The sequence below is a fragment of the Megalops cyprinoides genome, chromosome 3 (assembly GCF_013368585.1).
Source record: "Megalops cyprinoides isolate fMegCyp1 chromosome 3, fMegCyp1.pri, whole genome shotgun sequence".
NCBI lineage: Eukaryota > Metazoa > Chordata > Actinopteri > Elopiformes > Megalopidae > Megalops > Megalops cyprinoides.
The window spans coordinates 9,141,302-9,160,200 of NC_050585.1; the positions used below are offsets into that span (position 1 = coordinate 9,141,302).

General features: G+C 53.9%; 1 protein-coding gene across 4 annotated transcripts in view; it reads left to right on the forward strand.

Moving 5' to 3' along the window:
* The window catches only part of LOC118774870 (RNA-binding protein Musashi homolog 2), a 204,228-nt gene that overhangs the window by 168,615 nt on the left and 16,714 nt on the right, over nt 1–18,899 (forward strand). For all 4 annotated transcript variants that reach the window (XM_036524427.1, XM_036524429.1, XM_036524430.1 and 1 more), the window contains exon 11: nt 11,483–11,545. In XM_036524427.1, the coding sequence (XP_036380320.1) occupies nt 11,483–11,545 (63 nt within the window). The remainder of the gene's footprint in view (nt 1–11,482; nt 11,546–18,899) is intronic.

Consider the following 18,899-nt stretch of genomic DNA (forward strand, 5'->3'; position numbering starts at 1 on the left):
CTGCGGAGCGCGTAAGGTGAAAAGGCATTCGGCCTGGCGCCTGTAGCTTCCGGGGATTTGCTGTAATCTCGGCTGCTCGGGAGGTTAAAAATTGACTACAGAGGAAAGAGCCCGGCAAATTTATTTCTTTATATATTTCTGAAGTGCCGGCCGTAATCCACAGGGGGAACTGGATGGAGAAACAGTCAATACTTGTGTGTCTGTGTGCCTGTGTGCGCAGGTGTGCGGGTGTGAGTCGTGTGGGTGTGGTTGAAAGGTTGTATGTGTGTGTTTCTATTTGTGTGTGTGTGTGTGTGTGTGTGTGTGTGAAAGAGAAATAGTCAGGGGTGGTGTGTGTGTGTGTGTGTGTGTGTGTGTGTGTGTGTGTGTGTGTTTCAGCACGCGTGCTTGTGTGTGATACAGCATTGAGGAGCGTAACATGCCAGTGTCTGTGCTGGGCTGGACTGCATGTGTGGCGTTGGCATTGAGGCAAATGTGCCATGCAAATGATTGTTCTCATTCAGCTGGCTGTGGTTAGCCCTGTATGTGTGCCTGTGAGGGCGTTCCTGCTCTGTCCCAGATTTGCACTGTGACGCCACAGTCTTTCACCTCAGATGCTCCTCTCTGTTTCCGTTACCTCTGAAACAGATTTAACCCAGAGATCCATTAATGCCAGGGCCACTCTTGCCAGTCACGTCGTCCTTGAGTTCCCTCCCACACACGCGCACGCACACACACATGCACACACACACACACACACACACACACACACACACACAACCTCTAACTTGCACACACAGGTGTGCGCACTTTCACTCACGCACACACACACGTACACACTCCCAGACTCACACAGACGCACACACTAGGAGGCTAACCTGTGCATACGGAGGTCCTTTTGGGGAGGGGACGATGAAGCAGCCCTGTCCTCCTGTTGCCTCCACACATCACTCCTGTCACATCTATCACCCGTGCCAGCTCCGTCCCGCGCCTGATAAAAGGTCGTGGACAGGAGCGTACCGCCGCAAACGCTATCTGTGCACGGCGTCCTGGCACCAGTACTTGCAGATATACGCTCCTCACGCCGCGCCCTCCCTCATTTTTATGTGACAGAAACTGACGTTTCAGGGGCCGTAAATCAGACGAGAGCCTCTCTCAGATCCCCGTAAACAGGCGTAGCGCCCCGCCGGGGGGAGTACGCAGCTTCGGCTGAGTCCACAAAGCCACCGCGGGGCTTCAGAGTTGACGCGAGGGGGCGCGGAGCGTCGGACGCCACGTCCCAGGCCCGAGCAAACGCTGGCAGAGCCGCTGCCACACTAACAAGGGGCGGTTTCCCCCCCCAGCCCGCCGCCCCCCACGTCCGTCGGAGACGGCGTCCTCCGCGCGGAGCTGTATTTATGTTCTGTGAGGACGCGTGCTGCCGTTATGGAAATGGGCCATCTGGAAGGAGAGCGGGGCTGGCAGGACCTCTCCTGTTCTCAGTTTTGTATTTTTCCCCTGTCGGAGGAGGAGGCTGTCTTGTTGTTTCTGCATCACCGACGGCTGGCAGTTGACACATCCGGCTTTGATGCACAGCACGCACGCGCACGCACACACACACACACACACACACACTCTCACCCATGCGCATGTAAACCGTCTCACACATACACTCCCACACTTACACGCGCGCATACACATACAGATGTACGTACATACATGCATAAAGATGTGTGACGTGGGGGTCAGAAGACTACATAACTTTGATATTGAGGGTCTGTGGCGGGAAAGCAGAATTCCACTCCTCCTGATATCAGGTATGCAGGTGTGAGCGTGAGTCTTTGTTATTTCTTTTCCCCCGGTCAGCCTGCTTCAGAATAACGGGTGGTCCGCTGTCCGATCAACCGGACAAGCAGCCAGACAGCGCACCGACCGGAGGCCGGCGGCTCGGCCGTCTGTTTCGAGAGCGCACGTTTGGTTGTGAAATTCCTGCGGCGCCAGGTTTAATTGGACCGTCCGCCAGCTGGAGCGGTCGCAGGAGGGGCGCGGTCGGTCCACCGGGGGAGGGGGGAGGGGGGAGGGGCAGGGCGAGTCAGAGAGGACAGACCGCCGGGGGTGGCTGAACTTAGGTGAGTGGTCCTGTGGGCGGGGGAGAGAGAGGGGGAGAGAGCGCGAGAGAGAGCGAGAGTGAGAGGCGTGAGGTTCTCCAGCAGCTGTGCCACCTCGCCCCGCTCTTCAGCGAAATTGCCCTTAATTGAAAAGCCTGCTTATTAACCCAGTGGGCGTGCGGAGGCAAATGCCGCCAGTGAGTCACGTGGCCCACAAAGATGGCTGATGCGTGCGGACACACACACACACGCAGGTTTAAGCGCTGCCCGTGCGCCCATTCACTGCTCGTTTCGTGGGGAATGAGTGGACGCTCCGGATTTAATAGAGGAGACTGCTTTTACATAAAACGCTGGTCAGTGCTCTGAGACCAAAAGGCTGTAACTTTATTGAGCTGTAAATTTTTGGAGGCTGATCCTGTGTATAACCGTCGAGGTTCAGCAGATTTGCTTTGAGCTAAAGATAACTGTAAGTACAGTCAGTGTCAGTCTGCAATGCCATCTGCAGCAGGAATGACATTGGGTTGCCACAGTCCAACAGGCCAAACCTGTGTGAAGGTAAACGCAGCCCTCCACCAAGTGGCAGTGCAGAAGTTTGTTTTTGCCGTCACACCTGGTTTGGTGCCCTCTGACACGGTGTGCTCTAGGGCCACTCCCGTAAGCCACCCCTCTTAGCCTCGGCAGGGAAGCTCGATGTGATACCCACCCTGGTGCCGAGATAAGGGAGGAGGGTCCGCGGCGACCTTGTCGGGCTCGTGAAAAACGGCCCACGTGTCCACGCTGGGTGAGCGCGCTCTCTCAGTTTGTACAGAATGGCCTCCCCAGAGACACAGAGGAGCTGTTTATCAGCCCCTCTGTGTTAATCCACGCTTCCTCTGCGAGGAGCATCGTTTCTGCCATCGGCAATGTACCTCATCAGAAGAACAGCGCCGCTGTCTGCTCCACTGTCGGGGCGCATTTATGGGATGGTGTCGCCGGGGAGCGGATGTCGTTGCTGGAGTCCTGGCGATGTTCGGGGTCGCTGTAATCGCCTGCGCGGCTGGTGCTCTGCCTCGGGGGCGGCGGCAGAGAGCCCCCGTCGCAGAGGAAGATCAGCACGGCGGGACGGAGGACAGAGTGAGGGCTCCCCCTCCTCTTTAGCTTGCTGTAACAGCACCCGCCCACAGTCCCCCGGGGGTTTCCTCGCTCCCGCTAAACCTCCTCGTCTCGCCCGCTCCGGCGCCGCCCCTGTGGCCCCCGGCGGCCCTCTCCGCAGAAGCGTGGCTTGGCGACGGCTTTCCTTCATTAAAAGTTGGAATTGCTTCCCTTCCTCTCCCTCACCTCCGTTCCCTGATCCCCGAGTTTTCAGTCACCGGTTTGTCGATGACCGTGAACGTCACCACAGGTCACCCGCCCGAATAACGGCGGCTCGCCGAGATCCTCCGTGGCGCTCCCAGACGGTCTGGCTGAAGACCATTCCTCCCGTTGCTGACCGCGGCAGCAGCAGCAGTGTAATTGCGTCTTGGCTTAGCCATGGCGGCGGCGGCGGCTACCCGTAGCTCGGCACGCCCGCCCACGCAGCCCCCCCCCCCCCCCCCCCCCCCAGTGCTCCCCCTATTGAGGGAGCGTGAAGACGGCGGCTATGCCCGTCTCCTCCTTTCATCTCTCAGCCTCGGCCCCCTCCCCCGTCGCCTTCCAGCCTCCGTCCCCGTCTTGTTTTTCCTTCTTCACGTGTTTTCTGAGGAACGGGCGAGCGCGGAATGTTTTCAGACAGTCATTAAAATGCATAACAAATTAAGACTGTTTACTTGAGTGTTAATGAGAGGGCCTAGGTGGCCTGCTCTAATTAATATCGGAGCACTGGGTAATGAGGCCGCGGGCTCATAAAGTGCTTTTAAGAGGGGCCCCTCTGTCCTGCTTCCTCTCCGGGCTCTTTGATTTTGCACGGGGTTTTTTTTTTCTACCCCCCCCTTGTCGACGGGCCCCAGAGACACAATATTCCCTCGTTATAATGCTGTTGTTGGGATCTGTAACGAGACGGCTGTGTTTTGGCGTTTTCGGCGGTTCCGTGGTGCGGGGCGGTGTAATGGCTCGCAACAGGTTGAGTCTGAGCGGAGTAACTGATGCAACTCAACCGCCTCCGATTTGATGAACAGTGCACACATGCATATTTCGTGGGCAGACTGTCGAAGATATTGCGCGTGCATGAGGTTTGATAGCCCTGTGACGTGTGAACTCAGCTGAGCTCAATTGATATCACTCTCAGGCAGAATGAACAATGCCTCCCGCCTCACTCCAGGCATGTCTAAGGCACGAGTGTAAGCAGAGCCGTTATGACTTCATTGTCATAATGATTTCACAGGGTGTTGTCCTTTCTAGCCGGAATGGCTTTGTGCTATGCGCACACGACGCTCGTGAGATGTGTGTAATATGTTCAGATATTATTCATACATGTTCTTCTACCCGAGAAAGCATTAATGCACTGTGCATGATACGTTTGAAGAGGTTGTTTTTTTCCCCTCCTGTTGAAAGGATTGCAAGTGTGTCATGGGTATAGGCTGGCGGGGACGTGGCGTCTCTCAAACAGGTCTCTAACGCCTCGAGGTGGAAATTCATTAACGCTTACGAGGCAAATAGCCCCCCCCCCGCCTCCCCCAGTGCCCATTTCTCTCCCCCCGAGTTTGTTGCCACTCTAGCCAGGACCTGCCTCTATTTTTAGAGCACGGGGGCACGTGTTGTTTTTATTTTTGAGTTTTTGGCGAATCCGCCGGCCTCCTCTCCATACCGTTACATTAAGCAGCGAGTGCGGCTTGCACAACAGCAACAGCGTCCTCTTTCCTCCCTTTTTTTTTTTTTCTAAATTTTATAAGTTTTTGTTCATATTTGATAAAGACCTGCGAACCAACAAGAAAGGGAGGGTACGCAAAAACGAAAAAGGCCTCGTTTTGAGCAGAAGCGCTCACCCTCACATCCTTCGCACGCTACGCGCACGCACACGCTCACGCATACGCTCACACCTCCAACTGCCTGGGCCGAGGCTATCGCCGCATTCCCCGGGCGTCCTGGAAAAGGCAGAGGCGTTTTCATTAACGTGGAGGCGGTGGGCTTTAATAAAGGCTGAGCGCGGCCGGGGCGAGAGGGTGGCAGAGCGCGGCGTCAAGGCCACCCGCGTCCCCGGGCCTTTGTTGCGCACACCAAGGCGGCTTTTAATAGCTCCAGAGAAAAAGAGGCCCTTTCCAGTACGACAAAAGCCGAGGTCCTCTGCCCACGGACGACAACAATAAGGCACTTGTCAGCCCTCAGATGAAAAAGGCAGCTATGGTGATTGTATTTATATTAATTTGTGGCTTTTTGTCCTCCCCCCCTCCCTCCTTTTCTTTTCCAATTTACAGGTAAAGAGAACAAAGGAAATAGATGTTTTTTTTTTTTCCTTTCTTCCACCCGTGCCTGGCTCTCTCTCCGTTTCCCTCGCCGGGCCCTGGAGTGCCCGGGCCGAGGCGTGATGGATTTCGCGCGTATCGGCTGATGGTGCTCGCGAGTTGTAAAAGCTGACGGTTTTGTAAAACGTAGCCCCTCCCTCGAGCGCTCGCCTTCTCCTCGCGGCAATGGAAGCTGCTCCGATTCGCTGTGGTGAGCTGGAGGAGCAGGCTGGCGCTGGTACATTTATCAGGCCGCTTGTTTGGTTTCGGACGACCTTAGAGTGAAGGCCTCACTAGGTTTGTCCTCTGCACTTAGTTTCCCACGGAGCAGTTAAGCTCTCTGCTAAATGAGGCATCCCGGGGAAAAAAAACAAAAAAAAAACAACAACAACAACGCTGATAGCCCACACAGAGGAAGGACTCGGGAAATGGTTTGGTTCATAAAAGATAGGAAAGACAGCTGCGAAGAGTCTGAGTTATCGCATTTTAGGTACTGTCTGCTGCAAGTAGTGGAATGAAAAAAATATTGTGTCAAAAAGCCGATTTACTAAATAGAAGAAGCGGAATTGTGGGTTGTTTTTTTGTCCTTAGATCCTCCATGTACGGCACTGTAGGGGATTGGCATTACCGAAGGGTCCCTGTCCTCTTGTGGGTCCTCTCTGTCCTATCTGTAGAATGGCAGGAGGACTCCCCCCCCCCAATTGATCCACCCCCCAAATCCTTCTCGGTCGCCCTGCCATTGCAGCCATGAACAAACAGGACTCAGGGAGTGTTTACCTGCAGGGAGAACGGTGGATGTTTTTTTCAGGCGCTGTGTCTCTCCTGCGTGTGTCAATGCTAATGGGAGAGCCGGAGTCAGCCCTGCTCCATTTTTAGCCAAGGTCACATGGGCACGGATGTGTGTCGATAACGTGAGATGAGGGCTGGGGTGGGGGGTGGGTGGGGGGGGGGGGGGGGCGACTCGCCTGATGTCGACAGTGCATTAGCGGCGCACAAAAACGCCACGGCCGCTCCGGGCGTCCTGCTATATCGGACATAATTACGAGCGCTGGTTTTTCATCACAGCTGCCCGGACACCAGTGACCTCACTGCTTGGCACAGGGGTGGGCCATGTGAGAGAGGAAAATTTCAAGCCTCTGGGATGCGTTATGTTTCAGTGGTTGTGGTGGTGATGAGGAGGGAGGGGGGGGCCAGTAAGTAAGGAGGAGCTTCGAGGGAGAAGACCATGGAGGGAAAACGTGACGATGCAGAGAAATACATAACACTCAGAAGAAACAGGGAAGTGTTTAATGTGGAATGGGGGGGGGGGGCGTGGAGGGGCGCGTGAGGTGCAGAGGGAAAGGGGGCATAATGAGGGACGAGGGTAAGGGCGACTGAGGAGGGAAGCGGCGTGGGGTGTCACACATCAGAGATGGAGGGCCGGGGGGGGGGGAGAGCGAGCCAGCGGAGAGGGAGAGGGAGCTGGAGGAGTCCGTCGTCATCCAGCCGCAGGGGGTCAGGCTATATATAGAGAAGCAGAGGCGCAGCGGAGAGCCGAGGCTCGGTGGCTCTGACCTCTCCCCCATGAGAGAGAGACCGCCACGGGCCACTCCCTCATCCTCACCTGCTCCCACCGCGTGGGCACCCGCGTCCGTCAACCAAACCCACCCCCCCGGAAGGAAAGAGTCCTGGCTCCCCTCACATTCATCTATTATTTGTGTGTCCTTCATTCAGTGCATTAGCAAAGGTTCTGAAGGGTTTCTCTCCTTTATTTTTCACATTATCAGTGAATAAAGACACCCTTTCAGAGCAATATAATGCATTTCTTGGTGGGGGGGGGGGGGTTGTCAGGGGGAGGCGGGGAGGGGGGGGGGGTGTTGTTAAGTGGATTCATCATACCTTTTTAATGTACTTTAATGTTCGGGTCACTTAAAGTCAGAAAAAAACCCACACAATAGATGACGCTGACCGGCCGTGGAGCCAAAGGACTCAGTGGGAAATGCGCTCGGGTGGTCTCCCCCCCTGCGGGTTCGCCGTTCGCTCCTTTTTTTCCTTCGCAAGCCGAGCGAATCCTTCAGCGGGATCCGCGGGGGCAGGCGGGGCGGGGGCCTCCCGGACCCCCAGGGCTCCAGATGAGAACAGATGTGTCCTTGTCTCCTGCGCCGGGGCTCCCCGGACCCGCCAAGCATGGCCCGCCGACGTGGCGGTGAGGATGAAATAATTGTGAAAAATTGAAAGCTAAATATTGGCTTTATCTCTTCAGTAATAAAGGGCCATGAAATTGATTTAATGCCGCAGCGCCTCTCCTGGGTGACTTCTTACCATCCAAATACAAAACAAAGAGCCGGCGAGATCTATTAATTAACCCACCTAATCCTGCAAAGTTAATCTCTCTCAAGAACTTTGCCCATCAGTAACTTTGGAGCCGCGAACTCCGCTGGGGGCCCCCCCCCCCAGTAACAATAGTGGTGGGGGAGAGACGGCGCTCTCTGCAGAAACGATCGACAGAGAGGACTTGTACCCAGCGAAAGGCATTTCTGCTCTGCAACAGCAGAGGCTCCTTCGGCTGAGAGGTGGAACTTTGCCGGCTGTCATTATCATAACGTTTAGCATGATTTCTATTTTCTGAAGAGATTACGGAGAGTGGCGAAAAAATCAAATGCGCCAACTTGACTCCTGTCAGTAATGGCGTCCGGGGGGGGGGGGGCTGGTGATTGATTGTAATCCGTCCGGCTCAGGATTGACGTCAGACCGCGTGCGGGGGCCGTTCCTGCACGGCGGGGTCAGACCGCTTTCTGGAGAGCCGCTCGTTGTTTTGTTTTTTCCTTTCCTCTCCTCCACGCCCTCTCCCGCGCCATTTCGGCATGACCCGGTCCTCGCGCCAACACATTCCCTCTCGCCGCACCGCGGAGGTGCAAATTACCTCATTCCCAGCAGGTTCGCGAAACCTGACGCATTTCTCCCCCCTCCGTGTGATTTCGCTGCCCCCAGGCCCTGTCTTCAGCTCCGCCTGCGCTTCGCGAAGCCCCTATGGGCGGGGCTGGAGAGGCAGGAACAGGGAGGGGCCAGAGAGGTGCTGGGGACAGGCTTCCAGATGAAGCCTCAGTGGGCGTCCCTACAGCCAACACTCATGGCCTCTCCCTACCAGAAGAGCTCCTCTCTCACATAACCCTCCCTTGTAGCTCCTGACCTTTACAGCCTCTTTCTCCCATTACTCATATGCCAGGATAGTGCAAACAGGTCCTGGATTTCGTCTAGGGAGATACAAACACGAATCTGTGAATCCAGTCACCACTCAGTTTTGGGGGGGGGTCGGGGGGGGGGGGGGTGGAATATCCTTGAGTAGCCCGGAGGATGGCTAATGCAGTAAATTTAGAGAATGGATTTTCTTATTAACAGAGCTTTCATATTAAGATAATTTGCGGTTCTTGATTATATAAAAGGGTATTAGGGACACTAAAGAAATGGGCTGCGTGTTGGGTGAGAGTGTTTCCATTGAATTGTGAGGAGGGGGGGGGGGGGAAGCGAAAGGAAGCCTAATTACATGCCATACCTCTGTCTGAACAGAACCATCTCGAGTGTCAGGGCCTCATTGTCTGACAGGCCCCTGTCATGAATGAACCGTGGCCGCCAAAGATGTGTGTTTTAATTAGAGAGCCAGCCAGTAATTATATTTATATTATAATAATGACTCAGACACTGTGTGCTGATGTGTTCTGTTAATCGTTGGGAGCGATGATGGCGGTATTTGATTATACTGTTTGAACACTGCCGCTGCAAGGGTGTTGACACTTCCCTCCTGTTCCTCTTGTGGAACCGTGCGTTTCCGTTGGCTTAAGCTCGCCTGGCTTCGTAAAACGGCTCTCTTGGGAATAGTAGTTCTAATATTACGAGCGCAATAATGATGGTACGCAAATCTCCTCTGTGGCATGTTTTCCTGTGGTGTTTATGGCTCAACGCGGTCGCCTCTTCCCGGCGTTGTAGGGCCGTTAAACAGCCCTCGCTGATGGCGGCTACAGCTATTGATCTGATTAGACAAGGAGAGGGCCACAAGGCTGGAAGATTGGTGGCGTGTCTCTCTCTGGCCGGGGGATGAGTCCTGTCCGAGGACGGCCGGCCCCTGGCTGTCTTCGGTGACGTGAGACACAGGAGTCGTGCGTCCGCAGCTGTCAGCTGCTGGGTTTTTAGCTACAGGGGACAGTAATCTCACCACCCGCGACCGGCGCAAAGCCACCCAGGCACGGACACCTGCGTGACCTCGGGTTTGCGTTCCGAACACGACTGCGCTTTGCACTCCCTAACCAAACAATCAAAAGGAATTCCTCCAGAGTGACTACATAAAGACAAAAACAGACATGAGAATATATTATGCCCTACTAATGATGAGTGGGTACCATGATCAGTTTGTAGATGGCACATCTACACACCCAAATGAACAAATATGAAAATGAGGTCTTTCCCAAGTGGACTTACCTGGGTTGGACACGCCCCCTTACCTTCTTCAGAAAAAAAGACACCTCTTTGCAATGCTGTTTACCGCCTGTCGCCAGGTGCCCCCTGTTAACAGAGTGGAATAACAAGCACTTTGTAACAAGTAATTAATTCCAAATTCCTGTATCTCACAAACCGCGCAGTAAAGACAAGCAGGGAAACGTAGCGGCAGTGGCAGCGTGACCCCCCCCCCCCCCCCCCCGTGCAAATCATCCCCTCACCCTGGGGGCCGGGGGGGCTGTCAGGCAGCGCCGGCCCGTTCAGGCTGCCTGAAGCCCAAATTATCCCCCAGATTGATTGGGTTCCGAGGCGTAAAGCTCACCGGCCGACAGCGCCGGGTGATTGGCTCTCCCAACTTTATGAGCCGAGCACACGCACGTGGGCACAGAGATAAGTGACTCAAGTGGACTACAAAGTGTGCGAGCGTGTCGCAGTTTCCATATCAGCCTTCACGGCTGCCGACGGCCGCGGCTCAGGTTAACCCTTTGCCCGCCTCGGCGCGCACTCGAGCCCTCGCCCTCTCCGTGGCCCCCGCTGCGTTTGAGAACCGCCGTGAATGAACACGCCCGGTGTGCACAGACTATTTAAAGGAAGCTTGGGTGAAAATGCTGGAGGCTAAGCCTTCGGTCATTCCAGTTACTCCCTCTCTCACTTTTCACTGAGGTTTCTCAACCTGCAAGGAAGGGAGTTATTGATTCAGCAAGAGCTCAGAGGCCCAGAACCGGCATTCAGAGTGCAAACAGGGAAACACCTGAATTGTATAAAGTATGGCCTGTCTCAGAGCGCAAATTACTGGGGTTTCAAGCTTTCAGCCCTCGGTGAATGAGGCTGATAGTCGCTATTAAAAGAAAATAGTATTTCCCATTCTCAGAGTGACTCTTTCAGGTGTTAAGCTCAGCTTTTTTCTGCCTCTCACTGAAGTGTGGCTACGTCGCGTGTGGTTTTACAGGGAGACTGAGGAAAATCCCAGCCAAACATGGCTGCTAAATCAGTTACGCTAATAAGAGGAGAACAGTTGAGAAGTGATAAAAGTAGTGCAGATTTAAATGAGTTCAAGCATTTCAAGCAGCCATGATGGTTTAAGTAAAGCAAGTCCCCCGTCATATATCATGACTGTGATCAGCCCAGCCGGCAGCACAGAGCACTGTGTGTGTCTGTGTATGTGTGTCTGTATGTGTGTGTATCTGAGATAATGAGGTGATGGAACAGCATGATGTTGAACACCTCTTGCTTGGCACATGCAGTGCTGGCCTTTTGTGGATTTTGGCGGGGGGGGGGGGGGGGGGGGGGGGGTGGATTTAATGAAGGTTGTGGAATATGCTCTCTTTGCAGTCCAGTGTATTTCCCGTTCTAAGTTCAGACTGATATGGTGTCATAATCATTGTGTTCGCAGGTTGCTCTGCTAATTGACCTAATGCTGCTGCTGTTGCTACTGCGCCTAATATGAAGAATGACAGTAATACAGAGTGAGGAAGAGTCAGAGTCTGTTCCTCTGGCCCAGCACTGACATGGTCCAGCAAATGAGATGTGCTCCCCTGTCTCTCTTCCCAGGGTTCCCTGCGACGGCGTACGGACCGGTGGCGGCGGCGGCGGTGGCGGCGGCGCGCGGCTCAGGTAGGGGGGCCAGCGGACGGGCCGGGTACATGGCACACCCGCAGGCCGCAGGGCCAGGTGACATGCTCTGCTGGGATACCTGCGCGGCTGCGGCTCTCTCCACCCGCCTCCTCATCAGCCTCTGCCTTTCTCTCTCGCTCTCTCTCTCTCTCGCTCTCTTTCCCCCCTCACCTTGCACCATACCCTCCCCTCACTCACCGGGGCCAAGCAGATCCCGTGGCCGTTCGACACAGACCCTCTCCTAAGGGCCGGGTGGGCGATGAGGAGGGGGCGATTCGGCTCGTTCGACCCGCCATTTTCACACCCCCCCCTGCAATTTGGTGACACAGTCACCTCAGGGAGCTCACGTCTTCAGTAATTAAGACCACTCCAGAATGCCCAGAAACACACACAGCTGAAAACTTAGCATACACCACACACTTTTTTTTTTTTTTTTTACACAAAAAAAAAAAACAACTCTTCTCTCTCCCCAGCCTCCGTTTTAGAAGTCAGTCTAAAGAACACATCTGACTCTCTCCGTTTCAGCAGCAGATAAATCAATGGTGATGAATAACAGCCTGCGCGTCTGAAATTGACCGGTAGCGTTGCGCTCTCACAATGAGAAATGATTACTGATGATCAGAAACGAGGCCCTGGACCCTAAGGCGCTTCGCTGGGTGTCAGACAGGGTGCTGTCTCAGTCGCTTCACCCCCAATTACCCATGCACCCGCGCTGCAGGAAGAGACCTGTGTACCTGCATTAGAAGACAGCAGAGCCCTGTCTCCCTGTGACCTCAGTGTTACCCCACGACCTGACTGAGGGCAGCTCGCCCCACCCCCCCAACCCCCAGTGCCCGTGGTGTAATTTGGGAAGCATTCTTGCCTCTGTAGCTGAAGCAGGAAGCCAATCAGGTCCGCTTTCAGCCCAATCAGTCCCCTTTTGATTCAGCTGTGGGTTCTGCCAAGCAAACACACTGCCGTGAGCAGAGGCACCGAGGTGGTGACGCGCGAATGAGAATCACGCGGCTTTTTCGGGAGGCAGGGAGACAGCGAGCTGCCACAAGGCCTGCAGAAGGCACAGTCCGCACCATCTCTGTATGTGGGCGCCCAGTACAGGGCAGTGGTGGCGGGTGGGGTTGAGGGGGGACAGGGAGGGTAGAAGACAGCCTTTAGCGGGACTCTGGGTTAGCTGGGCGGAAAATGAAGAGCGAATGATAGGAACTTCCAGCAGCAAGCCTGCTCTCCCACAAACAATCCAGTCACATTGCTAAGGCAGTCATGGATTAATACAGCCAGCAGGGCGATGTTAAACACTGAAACGTGACCTTTCCCTGATATCCCCTCTAATGCTCTGCCCAGCTCCTCTGCAGCGCATCGTGGGTAGGCACTTCTTCACCACACGTGTAGATTTAGTTACTCATACCCTGGACAGAGCACCAGGCGTTCCGACACGCCCACAGCACACGTACCCTTGTGATCACGCCAGCAGAGCGCCGAGGGTGAGCGAAGAACAGAGGGGGCCACGGTCCCTCGGAGAGGCGCTGTCGTCCGGACGCCTCGTGTCACAGGACGAGGGAGACGCCGTCATCGCGTCCAGCTCGGTGACAGCGGTGTGGTATTTTTAACCCATCCCCCGAGCACTGAACCTCTCAGCCAACTGGGACTCAGAACTCCTAAGCTGTCTTAAACAAAAAACGCCACAAATAAAACCGGTCTGTATGAGGTCTCCGAGTGTAGGTCCTACTTTTGATACTTGTTAAAAAAGGAGGGTTTGGCAGAAGAAATGGAAGTGCACGATCGCTGTGTTGTGCTTGAATATATGAAAACGAGTTTAAACCTACCAGCACTGCACAGAGCACATGATTTTCAAATAACTGCATGCTTTTACAGACAAACACCTCATGACTAAATATCATGTTTACCTAATACATTATAGTTAGAGGTAGTGATATGTAAGTTTTTAACTGTATGTCAAAAATGTGATCCTTATTATACATCATATTCCAGCAAAATGATAGAAAAATGGTATACTCAATACCATAGAGCCACTTATACAATCAATCAGTGCCAGAGTTTTGCTTAGACAGCTATTGATTTTAATGGTGTGCTCTTTGTCTGTGGAGTTGGTAGTTGAAATATTCTTGCAGTATTAGTGCAGAATGGTACCACACACAGTTCTGTACAGGAATATACTGTAACAAAGGGAAAATGTTCCTCTCCCCAGTGTCACATTTTTGCTTGTAGTACTGTGCATTTAGTATTGTATGCTGGTCGATACGAGTGACTATTGGTAGGGCTACTGAAGCAAAAATACTTTGCTAGGAAAGACCAGGTCATCTGTGGTTTAATGTGAATGTCCACAAGGGAGGGGTGTGTGTTGACATGATTTTGTGTTGACGGTTTAACCTTTCACCGGAGTGGGTAGACCTTCTCTGACTCCCGGTCACTTCTGTAAATCCCTCTGGGTTTTGTTGCGGGTAGGAGAAGAGCTATTTTGCCTTTTTTTTTTCCTTCTCCTAAAGTCACAGACCACTGCGAAGAAGTATTTCCGAAAGCCTTTGTATCTCCACTCCATAGCTCATAATGAAACGGTCCGAACTAACCCCAACTAACTAACACCAGCGACAGGGTTACAGACTGTCCCGCTTACAGACAGGGAGCCCTCTTAGCCCGGCCGTCGATGTTGTTTAGTGAGGCGCTCGGCCGCCCAGCCCTGATTGGTCAGCGCCTCTCTGTTGCCGGCGGAATGCCTGGTCTCCTTTGTCAGCACTTTGCCAGACGCAGGAATGTCTGCTTGATCTCTGTCGGTCAGACACCGGCAGCCGCGTGGAACATAGCAAGAGCGCAGTCCTGGAATGCGCGGTTATTATCTCCCCCGGCAAACACGCGCGGGTCCCGCCCCCTCCCAGACCCCCGCGTGCCAGGCATGCACGAATCGCTAGGGCCTTTTTGTCGAGTTGAGGGAAAGGAATTTGAGGACAGGTAGGTAATTAGAGCAGGGATTCTTCCCCCTCCCTTTCCTTTCTCTTTTATATAACTTCCTTCCTCTCAGTTTTCAGTGCATCTCTGTCTTTCTGGTTCCAGTGCTTTTTCTTGACACCTTCATCCGTCCCTTATGTCCCCAGGTGTCACCGAGATGCCTCCATAGCTGAGCGGGATTCTCATTGGCAGTTCTGACGTCCACTAGGTGTGACAAGTCCCCCCTCAGTGCAGTGCGCTGTAGAATGCTACAGCTTTTCAATAATCCATACGTTTGTATGTCATTTGAAAAGGCTTAAAAACCGTGTGCAGTCGTGCATTTGAATCTTTGCGTGCGATGAGGATCACAGTGATGCAGATATTAGCATTCTTTTTCTGTTTTTTTTTCTTTTTCTCTCTGGTGTTTGCTGTCTGGCGAGATTCAGATCGTGTTATTTGCAGTAGCGGTTGATTTCTGCCTGTGAACCTCCTGCCCGTTCCTCTGGGCTGGGAAAGGGGAAGGATCCAGTGCTTTTGGCAAGATTACCCACATTATCTCAGGCCATTGGGCATTTCCTCCCTAACCAGCTCTGGCGTCACAGGGAGCGCAGCGAAGGCCGCGATTGGCCGAATCTGCAAAGCCAGCATAATGTGGCGCGCTTGGCCCCGTGGGAGACGATTTCTCTTCTTCTGTCCCAGCTGATGCTCTGTGCTGAAAAAAGAAAAGAGACAAAACAAAAAAAAAAAAGGAAATGCTTTGTAAATGTATTCCATGTGACGCTGGCATCCCATGCCGCAGATGCCGTATCAAGGGCAGAGTCATGGGGTTTTCGGCAGGGGGGCGGCTGTCCTCTCTCTCCTCTCCTGGCCCCGGATGGCCCCTGTCTCACAGCTGGGGCGGGCAGATGCTCTGGGGCTGTGCGGCAGTGGCTCGTCCTCTGTCCCATGTGTTGTGGGGTGCTGGCCTCAAATGGGATGGCCTCAGCAGCAGCAGCAGTGCGGGAGAATTTTCTAGAAAGGCAGATGCAGACGCCTGTGGAAAAAGCATGTAGGAGACCCGGCAAACCCAACAGGCCCCCTCTCCAACCCCCAGCCGCTCCATGCGCCAGCCGCTCCATGCGTCCCCGCCCGCCCGGGCCCCCTCTCTCTCTCTCTCTGAAAATGCCACGCTCCTCAGAGGAGTCTCTCTCCATTAGCTCCTGTCTGGCCAGGGGGAGCAGACAGACGCAACCAGCAGCCGTGCCAAGTCACTCAGAGAGGAGAGGCACCGCGTAGGTGGGCGCGCTTCTCTCCCCCGACTCTCCCCGCCCCTGGATCGCAGACACGCCACCCGTGGCGGGGAGAGAGGGAAAAAGGGGTCGCTTCGCCCTCCGCACCGCAGCCCTGACGGAGACAGATGTGTCTCTGATTCCAAGTGGCAAATTCTGCTCTTCAAGTCTGGCTTGGACCTGTCTGTAGCCTGTCACTATCCCTTTTTTAACAAAAGAGAAACTGTTGGACTGTTGGGGTTGGGGGGGGGGGGGGTAGGCTGGCGTCAGCTCCAGCCAGATAGAGGGGCGACAGTGGGAATAAATCATCTGTTAAAATTCATTAGCCAAGCCTCTCTGAGCACAAAATGACAAGACATTAAATATGTATTATTTATGAAATGTCGGCACTTTCTGAAAAAGGAGGTCTAGTACTGTTAATTAGTCACCTATTCAGTTAGAAAAGACTATTCTAAATGGAAAGTGAAAGCTACTCTTGGCAGCGAAGAGAGCTTGTAATTTAAAAAAAAAAAATGACATAGGTGGAAATGGAGTCGCTAATTATAGCTGTTCTGGAATTCAAAGCTAATTTGGAACGGCATTTGATAAGTTTATTGACATCCCCCGCGGTGATCTGCCTCCGTCAGATATGCGGCGGAGAGAGCAACTGGGAGGGAGAGCCACCAAAATCACATGGCACCGCAGGGCCAGTGTCATTATGCGTGATTTTATTCACTCTCACATCTTATGCTTGAAGTGGCCAGAGGGACACGTGCTGTAAAGAGTTAGCATAGCACTGAAGCTATCAGAACAGTGGTTTAGAATTTCTCCCCCGAGCAGCCGACGTTGTCCTAGCGGTTAAATTAGAGGGGCATTTATCCACTTGAAGTAAGTTATCGCCATGATGGCGAGAAGGACAAGAGGAAGGATCCGATCGTTCTCCTCCGCTCCTGGATCCAGGAAAAGGCAGAAACGCATCGGTGAACGATACCCCCCCCCTCCATTCCTCCGCGAGGCTTCCTGATCGCGTCGCCACGACGACGGCGGCAGCAGCGGCGGCCTGCACATTTGTTTTGCAGATGACTAATTTCACCTAATTAGACCACGGGAGGAACAAAAAAAGAAGGAGAGCGAAAGGAGGGACTGTTCACGCGCCATCATTAATATTAATCATGTGATGAGAGGAGCTCGGAGTGGTGTTCCACAGTGGTACAGCTGGAACGAGCTTCCGTGCCCAGACAGGTGCGCGAGCCCCCAGCCCCTGTCCAGCTCGTTACCCGCACCTGGACACTGCATTCGTCACCATCACGCTGCCCACCGCTCACCTGGTCCTCAAACTGAAGTCTTTTTTCCGCTGACTTCCAGAGATGCAGTTAGGTGTCCAGCAGGCTATGAGAGGTGCTGGAGAGAGCCCGTGGAAGGTGATTGGGCAGGTCTGGAGCACCAGTGAGGCTCTCTGAGCTTTCATTGGCCCAGCGGGCGACAGGCGGCCCCGGGGAAGAGCAGCCGTTGGCCCCGGGGAGGACAGGAGCCTGGCACTCAGCGGCGCCACGCTGACAAATTGCTTTGCTGTGTTTCCTAGCAGCGGATAAAAGAGCTCCTCTTTTGTGCCGTGATGCCTTCTGTCAAGCATTATGTTTAATGACACGGTGGAATAATGTCCGTGCACGGGGGCTTTCATCTTATCAATGGGTTTGAAGTTCCCAGATGCGGGCTGTAATGGCAGCATTGACAGCGTTCCAGCGCGCGCGGGCCTGGTGTCAGCTGCGCCCGGGGGGGGGTTGGGGGGGGGTTGGGGAGAGGTGGCGCGAGCGTGCCCCCCCCCCCCCGCAGACACCGTAGAGCCGGGGACGGACGGCCCTCCTGCTGGTGAGACTCAGAGAGTGGGAGCCCCGGGCTTACCTCGGCACCCGACACCTCCTCAGTGTAAGTCTTTCTGTGTCTGTGCTTCAGGGCGCCCCTGAGAGGCTTGTCTTTGAGTGTACTCCATATCTCTTAATGCGCTCGTCTCTGCAGGCCTTCTTCCCTGTAAGCCTGCAGTTTAAGGCTGCGCAGACCCCTCTCGCTGCACGGCTGGCTTCAGTTTAACTGATCCTAATGTGACGTTGGTCAAGGCTGGGTTGTGGGTTGGCGGATGCCATGTTACCATAGTGCAATGTTTTAGCACATCTGACATTTATTGCTGAAAAGAGACTATAGCTGTCAGAATGCGGGATGGTTTTTAAAAAAAAGTTGTCTTGTTTAAGACCTTATCTGCCAGTTCTAGCACAGCGAAGCGCACCAGCGCTGGATGCGCATTATAATTGTCAGAGAAATGGGACGTTTCGCTTGTGGTTGTAGATTTTGTATCGGGCAGATTCTCTATCTCGCGCTCGCACAGACGTGTGTGTGTGCACACGCACCCGTTCTGAGGACACAGCCTCGATTCACACAGCCACAGAAAAGCCAACAATCAGAGCCTGTGCGCAGACTGGCGGAAAACACGAGGCAGCCGACGAGCATCAGAGGAAAGCCATTATTGCAGGAACTTTTGATGTTTACAATGTTGCTTAATTCAGCACGGTCCCCCCCCCCCCCCCACTTCCTTTACCAGTTAAAGTGAATCATTTGCATTCACAGAAAAGAAAATTAGCCCGGCCATTAAAAATAATCAAGCCATTGGATTCTCCCAGAAGGCTCAGGCGCAGTTTGCCGTCCATAAATGGGCTCTCTCCTAGCCTTGGCTTTATTCATATCGTTTTACATGGATGGCACTATCATTAGGAGCAATCTACCTGAACAATAAAAGTAATTCTGCCAGGCTTTATTAGATAAGGCCCTCCCAGCGGCGCGGCGCGTGCAGCTGAGGGCTAATTTTCCGTGTCAGTGCAAACAAAGCTGCCACGTGTGTTTGTTGTGCGATGTTGATGTCGCCTTTGTGTCCCGCCGTTCCCGTCGTCCCGGAATCAGGGGAGAGGGGGGCGGGGGCGGGGGACGGGTGTTATGCAGATTGAGACAGGAGAGGCTGCTGCCACACAGGTGTGTAGCGCGTCGCGCACACTGAGGCCACAGACAAAGGGGGCCCCGCAAACCGCGGCCCCGCCCCAACCATTTCACTAATGGGGGGGGGGGGACTGTAACAGGGGCTCGGCAAAGGTCGACATTTGTTTGTTGTTAAAGATCTAATTAGA